General features: G+C 47.0%; 1 protein-coding gene across 1 annotated transcript in view; it reads right to left on the bottom strand.

Annotated features, from left to right (window-relative positions):
* Positions 1–20044, bottom strand: part of ZFYVE26 (zinc finger FYVE-type containing 26) — a 71817-nt gene that overhangs the window by 25714 nt on the left and 26059 nt on the right. The window contains 10 exon segments of the mRNA XM_006113399.5: positions 189–287; positions 1941–2190; positions 4640–4816; positions 7451–7573; positions 8411–8515; positions 9212–9408; positions 9583–10322; positions 15194–15299; positions 18954–19181; positions 19711–19875. Coding sequence (XP_006113461.4) covers positions 189–287; positions 1941–2190; positions 4640–4816; positions 7451–7573; positions 8411–8515; positions 9212–9408; positions 9583–10322; positions 15194–15299; positions 18954–19181; positions 19711–19875 — 2190 coding nt within the window.

Genomic DNA, 20044 nt, shown 5'->3' on the forward strand with positions numbered 1-20044 from the left:
CTGAGATCCTTTTCCTAAACACACATTTCCTAGACCTCCAAACAGTGTTAGATTATTACTTACTTGGGCTTTTGTAACTACTGTTATTTTAAAGAGGTTTGTAGGATGCATGATTAGAGCACAGTGGGAAGTAGAGAAGGATAAAGAGAAGGATCAGGGTCAGTGTGACCATCAGACCTTTTCCTTACCAGGAAAACTGGTAGGAGACAGTTCTGCTGATCCTGATTTGGACGAGGTGTCAGACTCTGATACCAGATTGAGACTTTCTTGGATACGAATCACAGACTCTAGGACAAAGGAAATAGCAGATAAAATATTAGCCATACATTCATCTGCCAATAGGAAGACTAAAATAATCCATTCATAGAAGTGCACAAAAGTGTGTTAGTCCATATAGGACTATTAGCCAACAAACAAACTAACTCTCCAGCATGCAAACTACACAAGTTGATCTTACTGCCCAGAGATTTAAACAGAGACTCCACATCTCGGGGCAGGACTGTTGTGAGAGACACAGGGATAGAGGGACAGGTGCTGCAACTCTACTAGAATACTGCAGTTGTGACAGATGTAACACCTGTAGGTGTTCATCTGATTTTGGTTCCTCTGCACTGGAACAGGATGGTCAAAGTGAAGAGGAAGCATCTGATTCTATGGCAAGATAAACGCACATATTAATATTAGAGTGTCAGACTCTCCTCCAAGCAACTGTCTGGAACAAGCCAAAGATGTATATTTTAATATGCAAGTTCAACCATTAGAGGGAGACATAATGTAAGCAAATGCTGAGAAGGCTGCTCACACAGTTCTGCTGATGCACTTGATTTGATCTGCAGCACCTTCTGCTGTTCTAGCCCTAGATGTCTTGAGACTGAGACAATCATACAGAAAGAACTTCACCTAAACTAGAGGATTTTGCAGAGACTACTAACAGGACTCAGCTCTTAAAGATTTCATGTTGTGTAGGTCAAATTAGTAGCAAGGAAACTTTTTGGTCCAAGGAACGCATAAGGGTGTGCAAATTGTATAGAGAACCTTGAATGATCATGAAATTAGGGTTGGGATGCAGGAGGGGGTGAGGGTTCTGACTGGAGGTGCAGCATCAGGGATGAGGCCATAAATGAGAAGTTCAGGATATAGGAGGCAGTTCTGGTATGGGGCAAGGAGTTGGAGTGTGGGGGGGTGGAGCTCCTGCTCGGGGTGGGAATGGGGCTGAAGATTTGGGGGTGCAGGAGTGATGAGGCTTCAATTGTGGGGACAGGTTCTGAAGTGGAGCCAGGGATGAGGGGTTTGGGCTAGGAAGGTGTTCTGGGCTGGGACCAAGGGGTTCAGAGGGTGAGGGGGGAATCAGGGCTGAGGCAGAGAGTTGGGACATGTACAGGACGGCCTCAGAGGTGAAGGCTCCCATCTGCATTTACCTCCTCAAGCAGATCCTGGAAACAGTGGCATGTTCCCCTTCTGGCTGACTCCTACACAGAGGTGCAGCCAGGCAGCTCTCTGTGCTGTTCCCATCCAAAGGTGTTGCCCCTGCAGCTCCCATTGGCCATGGTTCCTAGACAATAGGAGCTGCAGGGTGCTATGGGCAAGGGCAGTGCATAGAGCCCCCCAGCATAGGAGCTTGCCAGAAGGGGGAGATGCCATTGCTTCTAGAAGCCACATGGAGCAGGGCAAGTCCCCGACCCCCCTCTCTAGTGGGAGCTCAAGATCAAATTAAAATGGCAGGTGGGCCCGATGCGGCCTGCAGGCTGTACTTTGCCCCCTTTTGGTCTAAATGGATAAACTCCTGTTTGTTTGGGGGCAAGATGCTATTGAAACCCCTTACTACATATTAGGTCCACCAATCAAGTAAAATAGGGTGGAGTACTCTTAAGGGTGACTGACAACAAGGTAGCCTCCACCCCTGCTTTCTCTGGTAAAAAGGAAAATTATGAAATAGTCACCTGATGATCTCTTCTCTTTTAATGAGTAAGGGAAGTCAAGGGCTTTCTCAGAATACTTGGAGAGCAAAGCATCCATGTCTTCGACAGTGAAGCCAATCTCCTGCCCAGCCAAGAGCTGGTGCAACGTCTGCACAGCCACCGCTGCCCAGTCCACCTTCATGTTCATGAGCAGCTGTTCCAACATGAGCAGTGGTCTGGAGGACAGGTGGGAGTAGCTAGCTCGGTAGGGGTCAGGAAGAGTCAGTAACACCTTTGACACAGGAAGGAGGCAGAGACCATTACCACACAATCAGCACCCCCAGTCGAAAAAGTAATCATCAGAATGCTCTATATGGGGAAGAAAGCAATATCTAGAGGTTAAGATTTAGACCTGACAGGCAGGACTCCTGGGTCTATCCCTGGCTCTCCCTTAAACTTGCTATGTGACTTTGGGCAAAGCTCTTGAGGCAAGAGTGCGTTTCCCAATCTGTATAACAAACTATCACAACCTTCCTGTAAAGTGGGTATTCGCATGTACAAAGTGCTTTCTGATTGTCAGGTGAGAGGGGTTATAGAAAGGCAGAATACGGTTCTCCCAATACAATAGACAGCATGCAAAAACAACCCAATCCTTAACATTGTTTGCTGTTGGACTCCACCACACTCAACATAGCGTAAAGAGGAGACAGCAGGGATACTTTTCCCAAGAGCAACCACTTACTACAGTCATTCTCCAATATACCAGCACTCCTAGGTAAGCCAGGTAATGGAAGAGTGTATTACACCATGCCCCAGTTATTTTAGGGAGCACTGAAACATGTTTGATATTGGTAATGTTACAGAGCAGAGAACAAGTTAATGCGACTTCAATCCATTCAATCTGCTTCAATATATGTTTCAAGTGGAGCACAGTGGCAAGAGAAAGGGATGGCAAAAATCGGGAGACTCAAGTTCTAGTCCCAGCCCTGTCATGGATTTGATATGACTTCTGCAAAAGCAGCTTCTCTCTTTATGCCTCAGTTCTCCCATCCCGATTTTATAATAATAGCACCTATATCTGGAGGTCCTCAAATACAATAAACTATATACATGCTAATTATTACACAGGTAGCAGTGATGTGCTAATTATTACACCGGTAGCAGTACATTGCTCAGAGTGCATCAAACAGCTATTGAACTGTCCAAAATTTGCTCTGAGATAGTAGATTGTGTCCTTCTCCCAAGATAAGGAGGAACCATAGCGCTGGAAGGGACCTTGAGAGATCATCTAGTCTAGTCCCCTTCACTCATCACAGAACTAAGTACTGTCTAGCACAGCGGTTCCCAACTTTTTTTATATTGCAGACCAGCAAACCCATTTGCAAACTTTTGGTGGGCCAATAACACTGGATATGCATATTTGCATATTCATTCAGCCAAATGCCCTGGCCTTCCAGAGGTAGCCCTAACTCCTAGAGCCCCCCACCCCTCCACTATCCCCAGTGCCAGCCACTGACCCCAGAGTCCCCTAAACCCAACCCAGCCCCAATGCCAGCCTCCTACCCCTTAGAGCCCCCCACCATCCGACCCCCCCAGTGTCAGTCTTCTGTCTCGAGCCCCACTGCACCCAACCCCCCCGAATCCCCAGTCCCCAATATTAGCACTGTCCCCATAGCCTCCCAGTGCCAGCCCTGCCCCCGTAACCTCTCCACTACTAACCTCACCCCCAGAGCCTCCCCAGTGCCAGCTCCCCACCCTGGACACCCAAAGCCTCCCACAGTGTCAGCCCCCGTCTCTTAGAGCCCCCCCTTAGAGCACCTGAGTAACAGCCCCACCCCAACAGCTCCCCATTATTAGCTTTGCCCCCCCAGAGTCCCCGAGCACTAGCCCCACCCCTGCAGCCCTCAGTGCCTGCCCTGCCCCCCTCACCTAGCCCTGTGCTGCCGCCCAGCTGCCAGCTAAGCGCTGCTGCCCAGTTGCAGCTGCTCTAAGGCTGCCGTGCCAAGCTCCATGCAGCCCTCCTGCCATGAAGCAAACCACTCTTCTGCGTCCAGGAGGAGACCCCGCCCCTGCCCAGTACTGGTTGGCTAAGAGGTGGGGCAGGACACACCTCTCTGAACAGCCGTGGCAGGAGGGGAGGCATTGAGCAGTATACCTCAGCCCCCACAGACCGGCAGCCAGCGGTTCGCTGCGCAACACAATCCACGGACTGGCAGTTGGGAACCACTGGCTTAAAGCAGGGGTGGGGAACCTCAGGCCCAGGAGCTGGATGTGGTCCTGGCTTGCCTGGGTCTGGCCCCCAAGGCTCAAGGTCCCCTCCAGCACTGGGAGCCTGCACTGGTGATCCAGCCCCCCTGCTTCCCCCCGGAGGCTGGAGTGCACAGGATTTACTAGGTTGTCCCCCTTGCCAGGCTCTGATATGCAAGGGGAAATGTGGGGAGTGTCTTTCTCCTCCTCCGTCAGAGGCAACAGTGAGGGTCCCCCCCGCCTACTTCTCACCTATGAGCAGTCCCCAACTGATTTTTCTGTGAGTCAGTGGTCCCCGACCCCAAAAAAGGTTCCCCACCTATGGCTTAAAGTGCTGTCCTACTTCTTTCATCTCTAATTCATATATCCCACTTTCCTACATAGTACTGCAGAATTTTCCTCTCGGATCTTCCACCAGGTGTTTGTAGAATGAGTACATTTTACTGTAAATGCAGAATGCAGTGAAGCAGCTGGGATTCTGTGATTTTACTCACCTTTGATCCCATGTAAAGAGCCTGGATTTCATTATGGCGTGCAGCTGTCAGGTACTTGTAGAAGTGGGTAGTGAGATAATTTGCTAGGAAGTGAGAGGCTGCCAAGCTGGGATGCTTGTCAAGACACTGTTCACTTATCACAAGGCGCATACCAGAGTCTTCTATTCTCTGTAAGAGCTACAACAAGCAAGAGAAAGATATCCAGATGTTTCTGACTACAAAGCAGGGAAAGCCTCTTAGCTCAACTACTCCATTTGCCTTATGCAGAGTAGGGTATTTTACTCCCCCCCCACTAGTCTCTCAAGCATATTTCTGAATTGTAACAACCTCATATATATCTGATGGTGTGTTTTAGTTACCTCTATGTGCAAATCACTGCATTGCCTAACTGCCCCCAACTTAAACGATCTATCATCAAGAACAGGTTCCTAACAATTATAAACAAACAGATTAATTACAAGTTAAATTAATTTAAGAGCAAGTGAGATATAGAAGACCAGGAATGGAGTGTCAATTACTGAATCCTGTTAACCTGTAAGGATTCTAAAGTTCTTTGTAAGGTGGCATGTAATTACTCTCTCTCTGTGTTACTAATAAAAAAAACCTGCTATGATTATTCAACCCAAAAGCATTTTGCTTTCCCACTTCATTAAGTCAAACAAAACAAACATATGGAGATATACCTACCTCATAGAACTGGAAGGGACCTTGAGAGCTCATCGAGTCCAGTCCCCTACCCTCATGGCAGGACCAAGTACCATCCCTGACAGCTCTGCCCCAGCTCCCTAAGTGGGCCCTCTCAAGGACTGTACTCACAACCCTGGGTTTAGCAGGCCAATGCTCAAACCACTGAGCTATCCCTCCTCCCCCCAGTGAAATTAGATTGGTCAGTTTCACTGCCTGGTTCTTCTGTACTAGCAGCACAAGAACATTCCCTTATGGTTTCTAACACTGAGTGGAAACCAAGAAACCCCGCAGATTCATTAAGTTAAAAAAAACCCAAAAACATGACAATATTGTTATTGGGATTTTGCAAAATGGCTATATAGTAACCCTTTAAACCAGCATGCTTTATTCTCACACCCCTCAAACACCAGAACACTAGCCCCAAAAAGGGGGGAGGGTTTTGCTCGGGCCTAGGGCAGCGGGTGGAAGAGATCCTTCGTGGGGCAGATCTGGCCTACCAAGCAGGTTGATCTGGCCTGCGGACAACATGCCACTGCTTTGCTTCTGGGCCAATCAGGGCCTGGGGAGCACGTGAAGTCTCCTCCCCTGGCAGGGGCACCCGGTGCTTAGAGGGAACTGCCAGTTATTCAGCTGTGCACCCTTGGCAGGGCAGGGAGCAAGAGACTTCACATGCTCCCTCTGGCTCCAGACCCTGATTGACCTGGGGACAGAGGGAATGCGCAAAATCTCCTCCAGCCACCTGGGGCGTGGGCGCCTAGAGGGAACTGCCAGCTTTTCAGAACAGCTGGCAGTTCTCTCGTGGGAAGAGCAGGGGCAAAGATTCCATGCGCTCCCTCACCCCCAGGCCAATCAGGATCTATGGACAGGGAAGCATGGAAATGCTCCCCTTCTGCCTAAGGCTCTGACCCTTCAAAAATGATTGCCCACCCCTTGCCTAAGGCATGTCTGCTTTAGAAACTTGAGTCAATCTATGTTAGGTAGACTTATGATCACTGCAGTAATTACCCCCCTTTTGTCGGTGATGTGCATCCTCACCAGGAGCACTTCCACTGACTGAAGAGGGTGAAGGTGTGTGAGGGTGTACCTGAGAGCCTGGGCTCCTGGAACCCAACAGTTGCGAGCCTGGCTTTGCTGCCTAAGTTCCCAGAAGGGAGCTGCAGGCCAGAAATCTGGGTTAAAGTGGGGAGCCAGTCAAGGACAACTCAACTGGTAGAGAGAAGCCCAAAGGAACAGACTAGCTCTAGCTAGGGCCTCCTATCTGCCCTGGAGTGACAGCTCAGCTTTCTTGTACATTTCACAGCTCCATACTGTAGCCATGAAATTGACAAGAATGACAGCCAACAGCTAACATAAGTAATGCAGTATCTACACAGACACAGTATCCCCCTAACCACATGGACATAAGCTACGCCTCTCTCATGGAGATGGAATTTTTATGTCTGTGTAGTGGGATAAGTACATACTGCAACCAAGCTCCCCCGACGTACACAGATATAGTTAGATTGACATAAATTGCTTTACATCAGCTGTATGGTAGGCCAAGCTATAGTGGCCATCAAAAGCGTTCTTTAAAACAAGTTGCCAAAGTGCTGCATATGGGCTAAAAATGCCCCATTTAGACAAGCTGTATGTTTAGGGTTTTCCTTGAAGCCCCAACTTCAAAACTTGAGCTTTCATTGGGGGGGGGGGGGGGGAGTGTATTGCCCTTATGGTCACAGAGAAGAGACAGAAAAGGTGTCCCCTGAAGACTTGAAACCTTGCTCTCTATCTAGCAAATATGAACTTAAAGTGTGTTACTTGTGAAATGCCTTGATTCAGGAGACTGACTTAAAAATGTTTGGGGTTGTCATATTTTTTGAATGCTTGGGGTTAGCAATACTGTGGTTCCAAAATGAATCGAAGTTCTCTAAACCTCAGTCTAGAGGACAAGATTAAAGGTGGCCTGGTGGTAGTGTGTGTTGAGACTGGTCATCTCTACAGATAGAATCTTTGTAACAGAGTTCAGCTGCAATCTACCTTTATGCTGCCAAGTAGCCTGAGGACCGCAATAGCAGTGTTTGGAAAGCCTTGTTTAGCAGTGACCTACTCTTTGAAAGTAGCAAGGCAGAAACAGCTTCTGGTTACCTGCACAGCCTTTTCATTGTCTCCCGTCTCCAGTAAGTGCAGGAGGTGCTCCTGGTGAAGGCTGATCAAGTTTTCTCTTGGTATGGGGTATAAGTGACCCCATTCTTCACACAACTCGTAATCCTAAGGAGAAGGAAGGCAAAACAACTCCTCTCATTATAGCTATTAATTTCATGCCCATGCTCTGATTAATATTTAAGATCAGTTCAGTAACAGTACAGAATACTTTTTTTCCAGCAAAAAAATAGTTACAACTTCAGGACTGGACCAGTCCGGGGAGAATAATAAACAATACAATTTTGCCAGAGTCCCATCCTACATGATGTAACTATTGTAACCTGCCAGTGAAGAGAAAAGCATTTTGGACAAATATTTCTGTAAACGTTCTCAGATTATACAGAGAGTTTCCAGCAAGGTTGTTAATAGTTTCCTAAGGGCTTGGATTCTACTTCACTGTCAACATATGCAGTCTAAACCTGTATTTCACCAAAAGTGGTATTTTTAACTTTTAAAATTCAAAAAAGTTGAAATAAGTTTGAGCTCTGTCTTGGAGGGATTTTTTTAAATCCCAGAGTAGCGCCCACACTATGTGGTGCTTATTCTTCCAAGCATAAAGAAATCCTCCCTCTAACTTTGCTTGTCCTTGACAAGGACAGCATGTTACTTACACACACACGACCCAAGAGAGTAATTTCTTGCTGGATTTCTGGTAGGATGGAAGAAATGAATTATGTGTGGAAATAAAATTAGGACAAAACTATGGGGGTACTTAGTTTTCATTTAAATCTTGACATTAAAGCAAATATTCCAATTAGCTTCCACAATACACAAATTTATTGAGTTTTTTTCCTGCCCTATGAACTCTGTTGATACAAGCATCTAAAAACATTGGTTAACAAAATGTAATAATCCCACCATTTTCTATATTTTAAACACAAAAGCCATGTAAAGATGCCACACCTTTGCTTCCAGAATAACACTCATAATGGCGTGGGGATCATTAATGCAGGCTTCTTTCAGGTCTTGCCAGTCATTCCAGGATGGGACATCTTGCAAATTCAAAATCTAATAAAATAAAATGTTTCTATGAAAGATTGTTTTTAACAATATTTCTTCAAACCCATCACTAGGCCCAGGCAGATGGTAGAACTGACTGCATCAGGAGTTAAATCAAGCCAGGAAGCTACATTTATCATACCAGAAAGGTCTGGGAATCCTTGGCGATGTACTTCAAGTTCAAGAGGACTAGATGAAAGGATTCTATCATAGAGGCCTAAACCTGTGAAGACATATCTGTATGAAGAGACTGCTGGCAGAGTTCTAAGAGACAACACAGCATCAGCTATCCAGTAGATTTAATCTATTCACAGTATAGGCAAGCGAGACTCTGGATTCCTCAATTCTTAGGCTTGTAAAACTGGGATAAAAAATTCAGACAAATATAAGCTCTCTTGGGAAGTTTCCAGTGATTGCTGCCTCTGGTCAGGCTGGAGGAAAAGAGATCCTAAAAGAATCGACACACGTTTTTTTGATTTTTGTTTTATTTTGTTCTTTTGTCTCCAGTCTTCTATGGAAACTGAAAGTAAAGGCAGCTGGAAAGGGAAAATTATGGATAAGGAAAAGAGCTAACCTGACATTTCAGTACTGTTGGAAAGCTGACCAGGTTTCAATTTTAGCTAAGGGTTTGGAGAGGATGTTTTCTTTGCCAAAGGAAAACAAGCATATTCCATACCTAGTTACCTAATAAAATGGCTTTTGTACCTTTTGATAAACCTGCAGTTCTCCTGTTTTGCTCTGCAGATCAGACTTCAGTTCTTCTGTTATGTCAGGGTCACAGATGCAGTAAGCTAAGATTTCCAGACAAGCCTCAAGGGGCCACCTGTCCAGACAGCGCAGGGCCAGTCTACTTCTCAACATCGCATCCTTCACTGGAAACAGATACTGCCAACCATCCTTATCTGCGAAAAGACAAGCTACCAGCATGAAGCCCACTTCCTATGCTTTGGGAAGCAGGGGGAGGAGAGAAAAGCATTTCCATTCTTTGGATTTGCCCAGGGATCACCAGATAGGGATTGCAAACTGGGGACCAATTTCAGACAGTACACTCTATAAAGAAAACTCATTTCCTTTACCGTCAGCAGCCGCACAGCTCAGCACAGCATCCCTCACGCTGGTCAGCTCCTCCATATCCTGACTGTATAGGTCCAAGATCCTCAGGGCTCTGGGCCAGTCCTTTGCTGTGAGCGCTTGCTCAAAAACTTCCATTAATACCTCGACAGACATGGTAGAATGCAAGCCCAAGAGAACAAGCGAGATGTACGGCTTGCCACAGAGGCCACTGACTGAACCACTACTCTCTTCCTGGGAATCCTGAAGTGGCTCAGACATGGTGAGAAGAAAACTCTCCAGTATCAAGAACTCCTTCAGTAATGCCTCGCACTCTTTGGAAATCTGCTCCATGCCCAAAGGGACCTCCCGTTTGCCCCGAAATTCCATCCACGACAGGCTTGGTTTGGGCACCTTTGGTGCCTTGGATGCACAGAGACATGCTACAATGGCCATTAGCTTTGACTGACACTTCAGGAAGGCCAGGGAAGAGGCAGTGAGCGCGTGCTGGTTCAAATCAGCCAGGGAGGAAGAGGGCTGAGTAGAATCCTCCTCAGAGTCCATAGCTGGATTGTGGATAGGTATCTCAACATCTGGCAAACAATGGTAGGCATGAAGATGTGCTAGACTGCTGATGTTAGTCAAAAGGGACCTGGTCTGGCTGCTTTGCCTGACACTGCACAGGGACAGTGGCTCACAGCAACAGTTAAGGATAACTTGCTGCACATTTAAGTTCAACTCTTCTTTTGCCAACAGCGAAGAGAGCCTGGAGGAGTGAAAACAGCACCAGCTTAGCAGGTGCATGTGCATAATATCTTGCATTTACACAGGCTCTCAAGAAGTATTACAAACATGAATAGTCCTCAACTGTTCTCCCTGAGACAGACTATCCCCTAAAACAGGGGAAAATGAGATAGCAAGGTTGTGTGTTGCCTAACCTCTCGAGGATTCAAGCATTAGCACCATGAAGAGAATTCAGAGGCCTGGTAGCTATTTTGCTGCTCTTACCAATTAGGCAACACAGCCTCAAAGTGAACATTTTTCTTGTTTAAAAAAAAAAGGCATTCCCATGCCATGATTAATATCCTTTGTAACTTCTTCATGTGAGCAAGAATAACCAGGATCAAACAGACTCCTACTTATAACTATATTCACAGATGCCAATTATGAGGCGCTCTGGGTCTGGAGCACCCACAGGGAAAAATTAGTGGGTGAAGGTGCCATCCTCCCCCTTTGCCTCCCTCCCCGTTCCCTGCAGGTCTAACCTTGTAGCGTTAGTTTCCAGAGAACCAGAAACAGCTAATTGGAAGCATTCAAGAAGCTCTAGGTAGGTGCAGGGAGGAGCGGGGATGGAACAGAATTTGGAAAAAGGTAGGGTAAGGGAGAGCCGAGAAGAAGTGGGGAGGGCTGGTGCGGAGGGGTGAGCATTCCCAGCTGGAGGGGAAGTCAGTGGTTATGACCTTATAAACAGTATATTTTGCTCCAAATCTAAAGTAAGCAATGTCCCCTAGTACAGGGTGGAAATAGAGACTTGGGGGAGGGGAGTTCCACCTCTCTCTGGGGCAAAGAGGATGTATCATTAACCATCAGGTGGTCCCATACCACCCATTTCCTCAGCTCCTTCCTATGGTCTATTTCTGTGACCTGTAAGTTTCCTGCAGATAAAGCTTAGCAACCCATCCCATCCTGTAGCATTTACCCCCTGCTTTTGGTGGGAGACTCAGAAAGACCATCTAGGATCCTAGGGTATGTCTACACTACAAAGTTAATTCGAACTAACAGCCATTAGTTCAAATTAACTTTCATAGGCACTATACAGGCAAACCGCTAGTTCGAACTTAATTCGAACTAGCAGAGCACTTAATTCGAACTAGGTAAACCTCATTCTACGAGGACTAATGCTTAGTTCGAATTAAGTAGTTCGAATTAAGGGCTGTGTAGCCACTTAATTCGAACTAGTGGGAGGCTAGCCCTCCCCAGCTTTCCCTGGTGGCCACTCTGGGCACCACCAGGGAAACTCATCTGCCCCCCTCCTGGCCCCGGAGCCCTTAAAGGGGCACAGTCTGGCTACGGTGCCCGTGCCTGGTGCAAGCCTGCCAGCACCCAGCCAGCAGACCCTGCACCTGGCACGGCACGAGCCAGCCACCCGCTGCCACCCAGCCCTCCACCTCTTCCCGGGACCAAGCTGGCGGCTCCCACGGGCCTGCCCGGGGTCGCAAGAGGCGGGCGCCCGCCTGGTCTAGTGTGTACATCGTGGACCTCACCAAGGTTTGGGGGGAAGCCTCCAACATCCACGACCTCCGCACTAGGCACAGGAAAGTGGCAGTCTAGGGCAGGATAGCTGCCAGCCTGGCCACCCAGGAGCAGGTTTACATGAAAATCAAGGTGGTCGAGTGAGACCCCGACCCTGAGCTTAGAACATAAAAACATAAAAATGGCCGTACTGGGTCAGACCAAAGGTCCATCTAGCCCAGTAGCCTGTCTGCCAACAGCGGCCAACACTAGGTACCCTGGAGGGGATGGACCGAATACAATGACCAAGCCATTTGTCTCGTGCCATCCATCTCCAACCTTCCACAAACAGAGGCCAGGGACACCATTTCTACCCCCTGGCTAATACCACTCCATGGACCCAACTTCCATGAATTTATCTAACTTCTCTTTAAACTCTGTTCTAGTTCTAGCCTTCACAGCCTCCTGCAGCAAGGAGTTCCACAGGTTGACTATTTGCTTTGTGAAGAACAACTTTCTGTTATTAGTTTGAAGCTTGCTACCCATTAATTTCATTTGGTGTCCTCTAGTCCTTCTATTATGGGAACTAATGAAGAACTTTTCTTTATGCACCCTCTCCACACCACTCGTGCTTTTATAGACCTCTATCATATCCCCCCTCAGTCTCCTCTTTTCTAAGCTGAAAAGTCCCAGTCTCTTTAGCCTCTCTTCATATGGGACCTGTTCCAAATCCCTGATCATTTTAGTTGCCCTTTTCTGAACCTTTTCCAAGGCCAAAATATCTTTTCTGGGGTGAGGAGATCACATCTGTACACAGTACTGAAGATATGGCGTACTATAGTTTGATACTTCCCCTCCTCCTTCTTCCCCTGGCTTCCCCCTTCCAGCTCCCTCCTCCCAGGTTTTCTCCTCCCCTCTCCCACCTTTTCTCTTCCCCTCTCCCACCTCCTTTTCCCAGTCTCCCCAAGTTTTGTTAAATAAAGAGAGTTTCTATTTTTGAACACACGTGTCCTTTATTTTGTACATCAGGAAGGGGGGCTAGGGAGGGGTAAGTGGAAGGAGGTGAGGGAGGAATGGGGTACGAGCCCCTGATGGGGAGGACTGGGGAGGCTCTGCGGGCTCCTCGGGGTGGAAGCTCTCTGCCCCTTCCATGGATATTGACCCCCATCCCCAGATGGCAGCCTGCAGCAAGTGCAGCCGGGCTGATGGCTGAGTGCTGTGATGTGCCGAGTGTGGGCATTCAGGGCACTCCAAGCCAGGACTGCTTTGCTGTCCCTCGTCGAGTTAGACAAGTGAGTGGGGAACTCCTGAGAACTGTCTGTCCGGGGTGGGGGTCAGGTCCCTTTAAGCACAGCCCTTGGCTAGCCTGAGACAGCAGCTCCTCGCTCTAAGTCCTAATCTGATGCCCTGCCAGCACTGCTTCCGGCCAACCTTAACCTTGGTTCAGGGTCCACTCAATGTGGACATGCTAGTTCGAATTAGCAAAATGCTAATTCGAACTAGTTTTTAGGTCTAGATGCACTAGTTCGAATTAGCTTAGTTCGAATTAACTAATTCGAATTGAGTTAGTTCGAATTAGTGCTGTAGTGTAGACATACCCCTACTGACAGAGTCATATCCCCCACAGCAAAATACCGGGCACAGTCTTTTCTGGAGTTAGAGGAAATAAGCGAAGGGGATGGAGTATGTAACTTAGCCATACTACTGAAACTTTGCTAAGCAGAGAATATCAGCTCTCTTTGAAAAGCAGGCCCAAAATTGGGCCTGTAACAAGAGGGCTTTTCGGTAACATGACTTACTACAATACTTAGCAATCACTTAAATGGTGTAAAAGCGTACAGGGCACTGCTTGGCAGTAGGGCAGTGCCAACGATATAACAAGTGCCTGCACTGTAAAGTTAAAGAATTTGGAAAGAGCAGCAAAGATAAAAAGTACATTAAAAATATGAACAGAGAAGCAAGTTTTAGAGCTTAAACGCTTCATGGACAGGGAAGTCAACAGCCTCCGCAGGCCCCTTGGCAAGGTGGGGGAGGACTGGCTCCATGCTCCTGGAAGGGGCAGAACATCAGGTGAAAGGTGTGGGGCCAGGACAGCTGAGCCCTCAGAGCTTCACAGAACGCACGGTGCAGTGCTTCCATGGTGATTTAAAGGGCCTGGGGCTCCGGGTGCCACCACTGCAGTAACAGCAACAATGGACAAGAGCCTTTTCAATCATCAGGCCCCGAGGAAGTTTCCCCCCTTTACCAGCCCCTTTTTGGTGGGCCTGTTCATGGACCAGGTTGGTGTTTAGGATGTTTCTTGGAGGAAAGAATGGGAACCTATGTAAGTGAGGAAGTTATTCTGGGCATCTGGGATGGCTCAGAAATTGAAAATGTAATGACCCTATATCATAACCTATTATTGGTTGACTGTTCTGGGACTGGGCTGTCTTTTGAAACAAGTTTAGTAAAATCCAGATAAACATCCAATTTTGTTAAGTTTATTACCCTTTCTGTAAATATCGCCAAATGATTAACATGAAAAAATATACAATAAACATCTGCTGTTCCAATAGGTTCACTGCCCAGGCCTCTAGCAGCAAATAGAACTTCACTCTAAAATGTCATGCAATAAATCATTTTCCCTTGTCTGACATACATGGCTCAGGGTAATACCATGCAAGATTCTTTAGTTTGGTCCTTGGTACAAGGTGTCTCCACTATTAGTCACCCTGGTATGCATCCTTTCTGCACTGAAGTAATTCTCCGTTTTTAAGTCGTGGAAAAAAACCCCTCCCAATTTGCACAAATGGAAGTCAGCCGTGGGAAAAAAATTACCTGCCTTAAGTTGTTTCGCTATAAGTCCAAGTTTTTTGGAACGTATCTTGGACTTATAGCGAGGACAGCCTGTAGAAAGTGAGAGTTACACTGAGCAGCTTATAAAGGATGTTAAAATATTGTCTCATTTAACATCTGCTTCCATCACCAAGTTGCACACTTTCAGTATCAGCCCAATATAGAAGTTAGAGATGGAAAACGTGTAAGATCCATGCCCAGAAGTTCTCTGATGTGATCTTGGGAAACAATTTTATTTGTATTGTGATATGTATAAGATGTGTGGCTACTGTGTCCAGAAGTTAGACAGTTTCAAATGTAAAACCCACACATTCCTGGGGCTCTCAGTTCAAGTCTCAATAGCCAGTAGTTGTCTAGCTTACAAAACACACAACCATAAGTTTCACTAATTTGTGATCCTTTGTGGCCATCTCATTAGAGAACCCAGGGATGCCTTTCCCAGAGATAGCAATGGTCTTTGCACAGGAGAGGAATTCTGCTCCGCAACAGTTCCAGTCATAGAGGATTTTGAGTCCAACCCAATTAACAAGCACTAAATTTGTTAATTAAGTATTCATGAAAAGCACCAACCTGTCAGGTGGAACTTGTCTCTCAAACAAGAGCAGAGCGAGCAAGTGAGATGGGCTCTGCTGTAGCAATATGAAAGGGTTCCCCACCTTCACCTCTGCAGTTTCATCTACAAACATAAGAGATTAAAAAAACCCTACATTAAATGTATTACACAGACTGAGTTCTATTAGGCTAATGAACCTCGGAAGCCCTGATGATCATAATCACTAAGGCACAAGGGTCACGGTAATAAAGCAAGTTGGGAACCCAATGACCGAATTGCTCTGGCGTATCCCACAAACTTTTGCACCATCTTGGAGTGCTTTAAAGGCGGATTGCAAGAACCAGCATAGTGCCAGATGGAGAGCTTCTGACACCTCAGTAAGAGCTAGGTGCAAATGGCAGAGCAAATCTGTGTCAGCATAAAAAATACTACAGGGGAAATGTCGCAGCAGGAGCTTGTCAGAATCACAACACATGCACTATTATAGCAATCTGGTTTATAAGAATTCTCTAGACATAGGTTAACTTCATTTGCTCGGCCTATTTTTTTTGTTTTGTTTGTTTTACTTTGTTTGCCTTGAAGCAAGACTTGCTAGTGCTCTTACAAAGTGAAAGGTTGGGCTAATGTCACTGAAATGCAAAACGTAGCTGTGTAAAGCCTCGTCCCACAACTTAAAACCTACTAATAGCAATACAGTTGGGAATTTTTAAAAATTATGTCACCATAGCTACATTGGCTAAGGGTGTGGAACACACCACACTTCTGACCAATATAGCTACACCAACAAAACCGCCAGTGCAGACTCAGTTGTATCGAAGGAAGAGAGCTTCCAGGAACATGGACAGTGTTCAGGGAGATGGCGTTCCTGCACTGCCAGAAATTGGTGTAGGCTGAGTCTACATCAGGGCAATGCCTACACAGCTCTGTTCAGTAAAGGAGGTGTAGTGAAGATGTACCCAGAGATATCCCTGCTGAACTAGCCTTCCATTTCCTAAGCAGCAAGAAAATAGACAGCACAATTGAAGTATTACTTCACATTTCTCCTGAGATGGAAACATGAAGCTATGAGAGGTTGTGTTACACCAGGGCACCAGTACCTCCCACATATGCAGTGGTAGGACCTGTTCAAGTGAAGGTCTGAAAAAAGTTCTGTCATCTTCCTCTTTCTTCTACCTCAATGAGGGATGTAACTTTAGAAGGCAATTTGCTGGAAAGCAACTCTAAAACCAGATTTGTAGAGTTCCAAATTAGAGCTTCCCAGTGACTCCAGATTAAATCAGCTTGGTTTACAAGTCAATTTGCAGGCTTTTATTCTCCTAATTGCCAGCACAATATACTTAATCCAGGGCTCCTCTGACTCACATAACACTACCCAGGGCCGTCCTTAGGATCTATGGTGTTCTAGGTGGGATTATTAAACTGGCGCCCCTATGCCTGACTTGCTCTTCTCCCCCACTCCCTCCCCTTCCCAGAGCCCCCAGCAGCCAATCCCCTCCCTTGGACTGTGCTGCAGGCAGCGCATTTGGCTCTCTCTAGGACCCAGCCCTGCTGTTACGTGCTCCACTGCAGTATTTCCTAATTTTATTTGGCCATGGAACCCTTTTCAGAATTTCAAGGAACCACTAGGTTTGTCGAGGGGGGGGGAAGGGGGAGGAACCCACCAATACATTAAAATCACATTCCTTCCCCAAGACCCCACCCCTTTGAGGCCCCATCCTCTCTGTTCCCCTCCTCTCCATCACCTGCTATCCCCAGCCATTATATGCTCTCACTTGGTTGAGACAGGAGGTGCGGGCTCTGGGATGGGAATGAGGGATTTGGATGTGGGAAGGGGTGAGAAGTGCAAGCTCTGGGAGGGAATTTGGATGCAGGACAAGGGGATGCTGGCTTGGGGAGGGGCCTCTAGGCTGGGTGTTGGGCTCAGATGGAAGGTTGGGGTGCTGAGCAAGTCATAGGCTTGTGGATGTGAGGGTGCAGGAGTTTGTGTTGGATATGTGAGGGGCTCAAAGCAAGGAGGTTGTGAGTATGATGGGCTCAGGACACACATTTGCCATGTGTGGATGGTGCAGGAGTGTTGTGGCAGAAGACTGAGGATGTGGGGATGCAGGTGTGTGGGGATGTAAGAGGCTCAGGACAGGGGGTTCCAGTGTATGATAGCCTCAGATTTGGGGTCAGGTGGTGCTTGAGTGTTATGATGCTGCAGTGAGATGGGGACTTGGCCCCAATTGGGGGCATGTTGGCCAGGCTTCATTTTTAAATACAATATTATGTTAAACTCAAAGGCTACGTCTAGACTGGCACGATTTTCCGGAAATGCTTTTAACGGAAAAGTTTTCCGTTAAAAGCATTTCGGAACAGAGCGTCTAGATTGGCACGGACGCTTTTCCGCAAAAGCACTTTTTGTGGAAAAGCGTCCGTGCCAATCTAGATGCGCTTTTCCGCAAAAAAGCCCCGATTGCCATTTTCGTGATCGGGATTTTTTTGTGGAAAACAAATCTGGGCTGTCTACACTGGCCCTTTTGCGCAAAAGGACTTTTGCCCGAACGGGAGCAGCATAGTATTTCCACAAAAACACTGACAATCTTACATGAGATCATCAGCACTTTTGCGGAAATTCAAGCAGCCAGTGTAGACAGCTGGCAAGTTTTTCCGGAAAAGCGGCTGATTTTCCGGAAAAACTGGCCAGTCTAGACACAGCCAAAAGGTTTTAGCATTGTCTTTATTTATGAGGGGGCAGAGAACCTGTTTTGAGTCAAGTGTCACTGACCCACAGAAAAGTCAGTTGGAGCCACACAAGTGAGATGCCAACCCCTCCCCCCAAGCCTCACTAATGCGGTCCCAAGGATGCTGGCACAGCTGGCAGGGTGGTGCTGGGTGCTGCGGTGCGTGGCAGGGTGCTGGGTCCAGGGACAGGGTGGTGCTGGGTGCTGATGACAGTGTTGGTGGGGGCAGGGGACAGGGGCAGCTGGGACCAGTATCTGGCAATCCTGCAGCACCTCTGGGAAGTGTGTGACTGCATTCCCTCTCCCCAAACAGCTGGTGTGCACGCTGCCTGAGCAGCAAGGGCTGTTGCACCCCAGCAACTTACCTCCGCAATGCTGTCCTGCGAGGGGGGGGGAAGAGGGAGGGAGGGAAAGGGCATGGAGAGTCCCATGGCAGAGCACGCTGCCTGCACAGTAGGAGCTGCGAAGACCCCGGGTCTCCTGACCTCCCAACACCATGCAGAAAGGCCCCGGAAGTAAGCTGCCGGGTGCCACAGCCCCAGCTGTTCAGGCAGTGCGCACCGGCTCCTGTGGGGAGGGGAAGTGCTTCCCTCCCTGCTGTGAGTCACATGGGGTCACCCCTGTTGTGCTGGCAGGGAGCAACGGTTCCCTCTGCCCTCGCCTCCCTATGCCTCTGTGTTGCCTGGGAGGAACGGGAAACAAGTCTGATGCTTCTTTAAGCAGCTGATTAGCCGGAGCTTTCTCTTTCAGAGGGGGCGGGAGAGTGCCAGCTTTTCGCACTGCTCCACTGCTTCCTGACCGTCCCGGCAGAGTGGTGCCCTACGCAAATGCCTATTCTGCCTGTGCCTAAGGACAGCCCTGACACTGCCATTAAGTGATTCTAAAAGAATGTTCTGCTCATTTACATCCACACAGTCCCAGGACCCTCAATGCCCTTTCTACCCATCAAAGAAAATGGGAAAATTCCCATATAGTTATTTTCCAGAGTGGAATCATATTATAAACCTTAAAGAATGTCAGCTCCTTGTGACATGCTTCCCAATAGACACATTACCTAGCTCTGTATTCAGGCTCCGGAGCACAATAGCAGCCAGTGTGCTAATGTAATCAAAGAAACTCTGCACACAATTTGTCCTCACACTGCTCACTGGCATGGTCTGAACGTGTTGATCCAGGGTTTTCAGCAGAAGTTGAATTTGTTTACGAACTGGATGTGCCTCCAACTCTGCAGGCTTCAGAGACGCCTGTTCTACCAAGCTGGTGATCAGACTCCCTTTGGAGTCTAATAAAAAAAATAATAAAAAGATTGATTAGAATGGAAATGCTCACAAACCTAGGTATATGCTGAGACTTCTTCCACCCTAGAAAATACATCCCTCAATTTAGAGATGACTTTCAATGGAAGTTAACAAGAATTATTATAATGAAACAGACCAACAGCTCTATAAATAGCTATTCAAGTAAATAGCTATTATTTACTCGAATTAATATAGCCTACTCAGTTTCACTTTTTCTGCTGGTGAGTTTGATTTGGATGCAAGATATATATTGCAAATGCTTGGGGGTACGATGGGCGGGGGGGGAGGGCAAGAGTTTAAATTGCAAATACTTGTGTTTGTATTTACCCTTAAAAATCCACAGCAGCATTACTATCAATGCTAGATTTTTAAAAGCTTGTTTGTATATTGTCTAAATTCAGGAACTAGTCTACTAAACTGGATCCCTTTACATCAGTTTTATATAGCTTTTTTTTAAACATCTACAAAGAGGTTGAAAGATGCTTTAATGCTAAGAGAACCCATGAAACTCACCTGGAGAATCTTCAACATGTTTCAGTGTTTGCAGAACTTGATCAAGGTACTGTGATAAAACAATCTGATTAGCAATACAGTCCTCAGTCAGCGATGGATAGCACATCTGCAGAAGGTCCACAATATTGCATCGAAACTGACTACTTATTTTTTCATCTGAAACCTCTGTTGAGGAACAAAGAATGACAATAATGATAGTTAATACTGGACACTCAGTCTTGTGGAACTAAATGAGGCACAGAAAAACAAGACGCTTTCCAGTTCTAATTAACCCATTCAAAACAAGCACAGTTGGGTAAGCTATAGAGATGATGTAGGTAGCAGAGCTAAACTT

Source organism: Pelodiscus sinensis, chromosome 5 (assembly GCF_052426305.1).
Source record: "Pelodiscus sinensis isolate ZL-2025 chromosome 5, ASM5242630v1, whole genome shotgun sequence".
NCBI lineage: Eukaryota > Metazoa > Chordata > Testudines > Trionychidae > Pelodiscus > Pelodiscus sinensis.